The sequence below is a fragment of the Notolepis coatsorum genome, assembly GCF_963971535.1.
Source record: "Notolepis coatsorum genome assembly, chromosome: 11".
NCBI lineage: Eukaryota > Metazoa > Chordata > Actinopteri > Aulopiformes > Paralepididae > Notolepis > Notolepis coatsorum.
The window spans coordinates 91334094-91344688 of NC_140175.1; the positions used below are offsets into that span (position 1 = coordinate 91334094).

General features: G+C 40.7%; 1 protein-coding gene across 1 annotated transcript in view; it reads right to left on the bottom strand.

Annotated features, from left to right (window-relative positions):
* Positions 1-339: 339 nt before the first annotated feature.
* Positions 340-10595, bottom strand: part of LOC311237186 (uncharacterized protein) — a gene marked incomplete at both ends in the record, with an annotated part of 11551 nt that continues 1295 nt past the window's right edge. The window contains 6 exons of the mRNA XM_084324995.1: positions 340-349; positions 4729-4940; positions 5115-5264; positions 5367-5912; positions 6115-6328; positions 8724-8797. Coding sequence (XP_084181121.1) covers positions 340-349; positions 4729-4940; positions 5115-5264; positions 5367-5912; positions 6115-6328; positions 8724-8797 — 1206 coding nt within the window. The remainder of the gene's footprint in view (positions 350-4728; positions 4941-5114; positions 5265-5366; positions 5913-6114; positions 6329-8723; positions 8798-10595) is intronic.

Sequence of the window (10595 nt, forward strand, 5' to 3'; positions counted from 1 at the left end):
AAAGTACAATCTTGGCTGTCTTTTTCTCGCAACGCTTCAATAGGTAGATCTTGCCTTCACCAAAAAAAAGAAGTGATCTTGGGCTTAAAAAGGTTGGTGACCACTGGCTTAAAGGGTTAACATTCTATAGTGTGGTAGTGAAAGGGTTAACCTTCTGTATTGTCACAGTTGAAAGGGTTAACCCTTTGGTAGTGTGTTAGTGAAAGGGTTAAGGTTGAAAATCAAACCCTAACCGGTTTGTGTTGTTTCCGCACCATAAGGTAAACAGATGAAAGGCTTTCTAGTCAGTTACCCACCCGGCTATAGCACGGTCAAACAAGGACAACCAGAGGCCCCTTTTCAAGACCCACTGCAGAGACACAAGTGTTTTCATATGTCGCCTAGAAGCGGCCTACTGTATGCCTTCCTCATCCCATGGAGTGAATCTGTGGAATGGTTTGAGTGTGGAATGAAAACAAAGCACAAATATAAATTACTTTAAAAAAACATATAAAAGGATTATATCTCAGAGGTATATGGATGAGGAGGCGTTGTGTTGACCGCTTGAGCCCTGGCGTCCCTGTCCAGGGGCTAGTGCTCCGGTGGGATTATCATTAGTATTATTACTGATATTTTCTTTTCATTATATTTTCTTTTCATAGTGTGGAAATTTGGGTTGTATGAAAATTTGCTAATATGAGTTGCATAAGATAATAGAGTGTGATGGGGGTAGGAATACATAAGTTTACACTTCATCCTACTCCTTTTCTAACATTACTGTTTTGCGTGTCTGTTTGTTTTTAAATCGGTTTATTACTTTCTTGTTTTATTAAAAAAAAAATTATTTAATTTGTTTTGAATTTATGTTCGAAATAAATAAACTCATTCATTCATCCTCCTTTGGCTCTCTTCAATATGAAGGAAAGCAAAGCAGACAAGCTTCCAATGCTCAAGTCCTTCATTCCTGAATTTCCCCAAGGGGATCATTATTAGGAATATCTTAACTTATCTTATCTTATTGTATCTGCACTCTGACAATGTTTGACAGCTGCTGCCGCTGCTGCTGTGCATATTCCCTGCCATCAGGCGATGGATATTGACTAGTAGACGTGGAGATATTAATATAGATATACGAGGCATATCCAAATGTATATAAACATCATGCATATATGGATTAAATTAATGTGAGTACTCTGGAAAAACAAAGCAGCAGGGGGTGTTTGATGTGTGGATACAAAAACAATTTATTAGATTACATTCAAATGTATCATACAGCACAAGTACAGTACAAGGAAAATATTTGTCTTTTGTCAAATGATAGATTTGAAGTTTGGCATCCAACCAGAGTGCAAATGTAACAGTAAAGTGCAATAGCAATATATAATGTACAGGTGATTAAACTGGGTATACATTTAAATATATAAATTAGTACTCCTGAGTTATAGTGCTAATCAGATGTATGTACAGAGTTGTAGTATTAATGTGTACAGTGATACAGGTTTAAAGACACTATGGTAGTAAGTCATACTGGCCAGAAGCATAACTAGTACGAGTAAGTAAGGGATATGTATAGATATAGATATAGATATAGATATAGATATAGATAGTATCTACAGATATGTAAAAATGATAATATGAAGGTATGTACAGACAGATGTGTATATATACAGTAAGAATAAATATATATATACAGTATATACAGCATAATTGTATATTCTATCATACAGAGTTATATGAAAATGCAGGGAAAGCCCCATGTGTCAAATCCATAAATCCTTTCCAATAAATCATTACGCAGAAATGTATCCTGACCAATAAAGAGATTTACACACACAACATTTTTATTGTGAAATATATTTCATGTAAGCCCGAAGATTAAACGTATCACCCATTGCTTTGTCTTGAACAATAGGCATTTTTTCATGAATCTAAAGTCCTCATGAGATTCACTCTTCGTGGTGTGGGTGCGGAAGGCAGAAAGCACAAGACAACACAGCGTTTCGCAATTGCATTCCACATTTTGATTGAAGTTCAACACTCCCGCTCTTCGTCACGAAAGATAAACAACGGTTGGTATCTCATTCACAAATGTAGGTCTTCGGATTGCTACATGAAAGTGCAAGTCTGAGTCTGACTCATAGCCAAGGGACACCCTCTTTTATTTTTTTATTTTTTCTCTTGCTCTCTCTCTCTCTCTCTCTCTCTCTCTCTCTCTCCTTCAGCCATTCATGCTCTGTAAGGCGTACGTGAAAGTGCAAGTCTGAGTCTGACTCATAGCGAATGGACACCCTCTTTCTCTCTCTCTCTCTCTCTCTCTCTCTCTCTCTCTCTCTCTCTCTCTCTCTCTCTCTCTCTCTCTCTCTCTCTCTCTTTCTCTCTCTCTCCTTCAGCCATCTCTCCTTCAGCTCTCTGTAAGGCGTGTCTTCCGCCACCCAAACACTGGCGTATCTCCATGGTGACACATACAGTCACACCCCCCCATCTCGAAACCTTACTAACTTTAAGGTGTGTGCGTGTGTGTTTTCCTTTTTTTTCTCTCTCTCTTCACCTCTACCTCGACAGCCTTTGCACCATGACAACGGTTGGACGACAACGTCAGCAGATAGGGGGGCTTCCCCCTCGTCTCGGCCTCCCGTCGTCCGGGCAACGTTCCTGAGTTGACAAACATTGGCCCGGACCGGAGCCCTTGCATTCCAAGGGTCTCCCAGGAAGACTCCAGCCCTGCATTCCAAGGGTCTCCCAGGAAGACTTGAGAGCCTGGGGGCCTTACATTCCAAGGTTCTCCCAGGAAGTGCATGGGGTTTCCCTTGACCCCTTCCATGTTGTTGTTGTTGATGTTGTTCGTTGCTATAGCGACACAGGTGAAAGCAGGGGAGACATGACACAGGTGAAAGCAGGTTCCGTTTACCTTCTTTCTGACAGCCCGTCTGCCTCCCCTGTTACCGTAATAGCCCTGGCCTGTTGGTGTGGCTCAGGTATGTGACGTACGAGCCAAACCGCTCAGGGTGAAAGGGAAAGCTGTCTTTATTTAGACATGTGGAAACACCTGAAACAAATTAAGATAATGAGATGTTGCGGCCCTGCCCAGACACTACCCGCTGGAGCCCAACCTTGCCCCTTCGCTGGAGGGCGGAGACCTAGAATCATCATGACATGGGCATTGCCGTTGGATCAGTGTTGCCTAACTCAGAAACTCTATCTCATTTGAAACTATTATAATAATCATACCTACCTGCCTCATTCTATAATAAAAACAATAATAATGCATTTTATTTATAAGGCGCCTTTCAGGACACTCAAGGTCGCCGTACAACAATTAAAAACAGTTCATGTACAATCACAATCAAGTTTAAAATAAAATCAGACATACGCCTGCCTAAACAGGTGGGATTTGAGGTGGGTTTTAAATGGGATGATGGAGTCAATTTTCCTGATGTCGGGGGGGAGGGAGTTCCAGAGGCGAGGGGCAGAGCAGCTGAAGGCTCTTGACCCCATGGTGGACAGAGGGGCTGGGGGGACGGTCAGGTTGATGGAGGAGGCAGACCTGAGGGACCGGGTGGGAATGTTGATGTGGAGGTCGGACAGGTATGGAGGGGCGAGGTTGTGGATGGCCTTGAATGTATGGAGGAGGATCTTGTAATCTATGCAGTGTTTAATGGGAAGCCAGTGTAGTTGGCGTAGGACGGGGGTGATGTGACTGATGACAGGGGTTCTGGTTATTATACGGGCATGGTTATTATATGGTTATTATATAGTCTACACATATAACTCTGTATGATAGCATGTACAATAGTGCTGTATATACCGTATATATACATTTATATATTTGTATATATATACTGTATATCCATACCTGTCTGAATATCCTTCTATATACCTACTTACACATATTGCCTATATATAACCCATATAACTCAATCTGATAGCATGTACCATAATGCTGTATACTCTATATATATATATATATATCCACATCTGTTTGTACATACCTGCATATAATCTTTTTTTTTAAATCTGTAGATACTATATCTATATCTGTACATATCCTGTACCTACTCTTACTAGTTACGCTGCTGTCCAGTATGACTTACTACCATATTGTCTTTATACCTGTATCACTGTACATATTAATATTACAACTCTGTACATACATCTGATTAGCACTATTACTCAGTAGTACTCATTTGTATATTTTATACCCAGTTTAATCACCTGTACATTGTACATTACTATTGCACTTTACTGTTACTCTGGTTGGAGGCCAAACTTATTTTCGTTGTACTGTACTTGTGCTGTATGATGACAATACATTTGTATCTAATCTAATCTAATAATCTAAACATCGGCATTGCAGTTGGATGAGCGTTGCCTTTCACACAAACTTTTAACTGGTCTATCTAAAAGTACACATATTATGTGCATTGCACAAACTAAAAACAGATATTATGTGCATTACACAAACTAAAAACAGATATTATGTGCATTACACAAACTAAACAGATATTGTCGGAAAGAAAGAAATGCCACCACCTTTGGCTGATTTATTAATTTCTTAGGATTTATTTTGGTCTAATAAACGTTTTCGGTTCTTAGATGGATCCCCCCGCTGCCTCCTCCTCCTCCTCCTCCTCCAGGGGTCACTGCAGGGCGCCACAGGGAGCAGCGTACTGGCTCATGTTAGGCAGGCCATGTATTATGCAGCAGCTTAGGCCACTGCGGTGGATCTTCATGTCCTCGGCTACAGTCCACCTGTCGCTGCTCTGGTCGTAGCACTCCACGTTGGAGATGTTGGTGAAGGTGAAGTCATTGTAGCCTCCGACCACGAAGAGCAGGTCGTCCAACACCCCGATGCCAAAGTTGCTGCGGGGGGTGAGCATGGCGGGCAGGGCGCGCCAGGAGTCAGTCAAGGGGCTGTAGGCCTCCGCGCTACGCAGGCCGTTTTCACCGTCAAACCCTCCCACCTGAGGACAGGACACATGAGAGGAATGTTTTAGTGTGTGTCTCAGGTAGACAGGCAGGCAGACACGTTATTAATCCGCTTAGGGAAATGAGGGCATCACAGCAGCATTGCAAGTCAAATTATACATATCTATAAAGATATCTAGTATAAAGCATTTGTCTCCGTGTGCACCTACCACATAGACTTGTTCTCCGTACGCAGCGACTCCCACTCCACTACACCTGCTGCTCATGGGGGCGATCAGAGTCCACTGGTTGGTGTCTGGGCTGTAGCACTCAGCTGTGAACAGACACTCCGCCCCGTTGAAGCCACCACAGATGTAAACCTGTAATAAGAAAGAATATTCTAATTTAGTTTATATATTCCATTTTATTTCATTCTACTTTAATTGTCTGTTAATGTTGATGTGTTCCTCAGTTCCACCCACCTTGCCGTGGAGGGCTGCGGCACCGGCGGCGCTCCTGCGCTCCAGCATGGGTGAAATCACTGTCCACTGGTTGGTTTCAGGCTTGTAGCGCTCTGCGGTGTTCAGTCGCACGTGTCTGTAGCACCCTCCCATGGCATAGATACAGCCGTCCAACGCGACCACACTGACATAATCGCGGCGTGAGTGCATGGGAGCCGCCTGCAGCCAGCTGTGAGTGACGGGGTTGAACCTGCGCACACTGCTGAGAGCCTCTACGCCGTCGAAGCCACCGACGCAGTAGACCAGACCGTGGAGATAAGCGGTGGCGTGGTAGGCCCGGGGACTCTCCACCTCAACGCTCACGTCCATCCATCCACCGGCTCGGATATCGTAAGCCTCCATGCCATTGGTCGGGCTTTCGCCAATAACGCCTCCGATGGCCAATAGGACCTCCTGGGGCAGGCGTGGGCGCGTCAGGGGGTTTGGGAGCCTGTCGGAGCCAGGGGGTTTCAGGACGCTGAGGATGAGGGCCCTGCATTCATGGCTGTCCATCACCACAGGGTTATTCTGGACGTTGTTCAGGAAGTAGTCAGGCCTCATCAAGCCCATGCGAACCTGGGAAGAGACAAGCAGACAGCGGGTACAACTTAGACAGTGGTTGTAGACAGTTTCACTGGAATTCTGTTGCTAGGGAACAAATGTTTGAGAACCACTGTACTAGGGAACCTATTGTTGTTTTAATGTAATGCACAGTAATACAATTAGTTACCTTGGGCAGCAGCAAATGGATGTGTGTCTTACGCTCCTCACGGGAGTGGTCGATCCAATGGAGGATGGCCTCGAACACTGTCTCCTCGTTCTTCATGTTCAGATCATCCCTCTTGATGATGTCCGCCAGTTGCTGCAGGGACAGCTCCACAAACTCCTGTGAGATGCGCAGCAACTCTTCAAAGTGGCACACGGTGAAGAGATGGGCCTTGCGCCTCAGGTCAGGGCAGCAGTAGATGTCCGCGAACCTCCAGATGCCGACACAGTTTTCCAGAGACAGCTGGCCCTCTAGGAAGTCACAGCACGCTCCTATTATGCCAGTGACGAGAAGCTGGTCTGCAGCCACCAGAAGCTCTTCCACGTTCTCTGCTGTCACCGGCACAAAGCGTGTGTAGGCGTACTCTATGATGAGCTGCATCATACCCACGGACACCCCAGGGATACTGTAAACTGGTTTCTCTGAGTCGCTCCAGCGAGTGAAGAGGGCTCTGTGGGATGCAGAGTATAGAGATATTTGATGAGTAAACAGTAAGCAACAATCTGTCCTGTGTACTAATATATTTTCACTGTAGAAGTATAGGGTCTTAGCACAGTAGAAGTATAATATCTTTTTACAGTAGAAGTACAGGATAGGGTATTTTCACAGTAGAAGTACAGTATAGGGTCTTAGCACAGTCAAAGTAAATGATTCAAATCTTATTAATTAGTATAGCTCAATATCACAACAACACCTCCTGACCTTTAACCCTCAATGAAGATGAGAAAAACTCAACACAAAACCCTCTGAAAGTTCAGCTGATGCTGTTTCATCCTTTTCTTTTTCTCTGCTTCATTGAAGTGTCTAGATGACGGACACATCCATCCCTACCAAGCTAACCTGAACCAAGATAAACGTACCTGAAATAGGCGCTGCAGCAACACAGGATGACCTTGTGAGCGTTAAACTCAGTGCTGTTGACTTTAATAACCACATCACAGAACCTTCCCTCCAGACGCAGTTCATTAAGGATTGTACAGGACATGGCGCTTGTTTCCTTTTCCATGTGGTGATTTTTTTATTGTATCTACAGTATATATTCAAGCTTACAGTCAAGTAGCCGGAAACAACAAGTGATATCTTCACTTGTCTTCTGAGATCTGAGATCTTCTGAGAGAATTGTTGAATAGATACACAAATGTTCTAGAATGTTTGATTATGACATCATACTGTGACATCACAACGGAACATGTTGAATAGATACACAAATGTTCTAGAATGTTTGATTATGACATCGTACTGAGACATCACAAAGGAACATGTTTGAGTTAATTTGAATAATATATAATATGTATGATATAATATAATTAGTGCTGTCAGGCGATTAAAAAAATCAATCTAATTAATTACAGGATTTATAATTAATTAATCGAATTAATTAATTTAATCGCATAACCATTTTATGCCTGATATTCTATATTCTACAATCATATTTCAAATTGCATGTGTCCGGATGGCAGAATTCAGTACTGTATCTACAAAACCTTCTGTATAATCATCTTCCATCTATTAATTTGCTTAGATTTTTCAGGTCTGGTCAATTTGAGCATGGTGTTATTCACAGTCAAAGATAAAAAAGATTTTATTGATATTCTCATTTGGTTCATTACAATTTACTCAAGCCTAGTAACAGACACAGTATTTCTGACACTGGGAATACATTCCCTGAGATCCATAGATGTCCCTAGAATCAGATACCAAGAACATGCAAATGGACCATATAAAAAAAGTCTGTAAATGTGTATTCTACATTCTTTTAATCTCTCCTACCCCCCCTACCGGCTTACAACCGGGAGGACCCCCTCCAGAATATCCCGCTATATCATTAGGTGTACCATAGATATAATTCCCTAAGAGCCAGGTTGTATACTTGCTTCCTGCGTAACCAGAGATTGGACATTCAGTGTTGATTTGCCTACGAGTACTCATTTGCCTTACAAGTGCATTCAAATGATAAATGTAAGATAAATATTCTATGTACCTTTTGCTCCATTAAATATTTGATTATTACCTTTGACTGGAACCGATTTCATTGTGGAAAGTGTTCATCATATTTAGATATCGTGTACTGTATGGCCAGTAGTTAAAGTACATAAAGCGGTAGTGGTTTAATGATACCATACTTATCAATACAGTCAGGGAATTGTACCCCTCAGTTACAATTAGTTTATTTTTACATATTTTACTTATTACATATTGTGTATGATAAATTGCTGATAAACTATATCTTGTTTTGTAAGCTCGTCGTCGCTGTAAATGAGGGTAACCTCAGTGTCTTACGAGTTGAAATAAAGGTTTGAAATGAAAAATGTGTTATAATTTTTTTTATTAACCTTTATTTACTGCCACACAACAACCGGTTAACCCTTTCACTACCACACGACAGAAGGCGTGTGGCAGTGAAAGGGTTAAGGGGATAGGAGAGAGTTATTAATTCACTTCCCCAGCCCAGATTTTTTCCTGCCGGTCCAGGGTATCGAACCCGCTTCACAAACCCTCTTCTCTAACAGGCCACCACTGCCCCCCGCTGTTGATTGTGAAGTGTTTATCTGCTGCTTGCTCGCAGGAGGTACGGTTTCTCCACCAGCACCGTCAGAAGGTATCCCACCCCCAGCGTCAGCACCAGGTGGCCCAGGAACAGGTACATCTGGAGAAGAGGAAAAGACAAATCAGACACCTGAAGTATATGTCACATCTTGTTTAAAATATGTAAATAAAGTACTTATCGACCACAGACAAAAGGTACATATTGTATGTTATGTTATAGCCATAAGTAATGTATTGACGGAAATATACAATTTGTACGTATTACAAATACGATTTTTTTTGTTTAACCTTTAACTTTTCTGATAGCCTCGCCCCAACCCTAACCCTAACCACACTGTTACCTTAAACTAACCCTAACCCTAACCACACTGTTACCTTAAACTAACCCTAACCCTAACCACACTGTTACCTTAAACTAACCCTAACCCTAACCACACTGTTACCTTAAACTAACCCTAACCCTGACCTTGACATTAACCATAACCCTAACTTTCTATCTTAACCATAACCGTTAAAAGTTGAAACAAATAATCTTCATAGTAATGCTGTGTTTGTATCAGGGTGGGTGGGTGGTTTAGTCTAGTGGTGAGAGCAACAATAATTGTTGGTTCCACTCCAGGTTCGCTGTGATTTGTTTTGGACTTTTGCCGATAAAGCGTATATATATTTCTTATACAATATGTACTTTACTATGAATATATTACTAATGGCTATAACATAACATACATTATATACCTTTTTTCCTGTGGTCGATGCACATAATGGAACATTCATTGTATGGAAACCACAGACATACAGTTTTGTGTTTTGCTTTGAGTTAAGTACAGTACTAATGCTTGTAATTATTGTGAACTCGGGAAGTTTAGCTTTCTTTTTATTTTTATTTATTTTTTTATCTTTTGACTGCCATGTGTTGAGCCAACATGTCAACTTTTCAGGAATGAAGATAAACAACCACATGTTCAGAGATTAAAAAATAAAGTATAAAAAATGTAAAAAAAAAAAAAAAAATTGAGTTAATTTTCATAACGCGATAATTTGCTGTGTAATTAATTTATCTAATTAACGCGATAAACTGACAGCCCTAAATATAATGTATATGTAATGTAATATTATATATTATAATATAATGTAATATAATAATAAAGTATATTATATTTAGCTCCCATTTGAATAATATAGACATGTGTCTAAAAGCATGACATTCTTTAGAAGTCTTAAAATAAAATACATTTAATTTAAATGAAAGTAAATGTAAAATAATAATAACTTTATTTATATAGAATCATTCATACAGATTGCAGCTCAAAGTGCTTTACAAAAAAAACGAAACAAAAGGATAAAAATAATAATATTAAATAATAAAGACATTAAAATGATAAAAATGGTAATAAAACAACTAGATAAGATAGTAAAAAGAAATAGCTAAATAAGACAAACAGTAAGACACTAAAATATTTAAGTAAAAATAATAGAAATAAAGAAGAATAAGACAATAAAATAAAGATAATAATTAATTTAAAAGCTATAAAGGTATATTTTGAGCAGTTTTTTATTGCCAACCGAGTCTGCTGTCCTAATGGCCTGCAGGAGAGTGTTCCACAGTTTTGGGGCATAGCAGCTGAAAGCACTGATCACAACATGTTAGGTCACCACTTGTAACTCTGCTGTGGACACTGAGCACCCGACACTAGCAGACAGGGATAAACAGAGGGAGGCTACTGATGCCAGTGGGTGGTGGTGATGATGGTGAAGAAGCAGAAACTATGACTTTCTTCTTCTTCGTATGTCATCATCATCATCATCATCATCATCATCATCATCATCATCATCATCATCATCATATTATTATTATTATTAGGCTATTATTATTGTTGTTTTTGTTGGACAAAGTATTA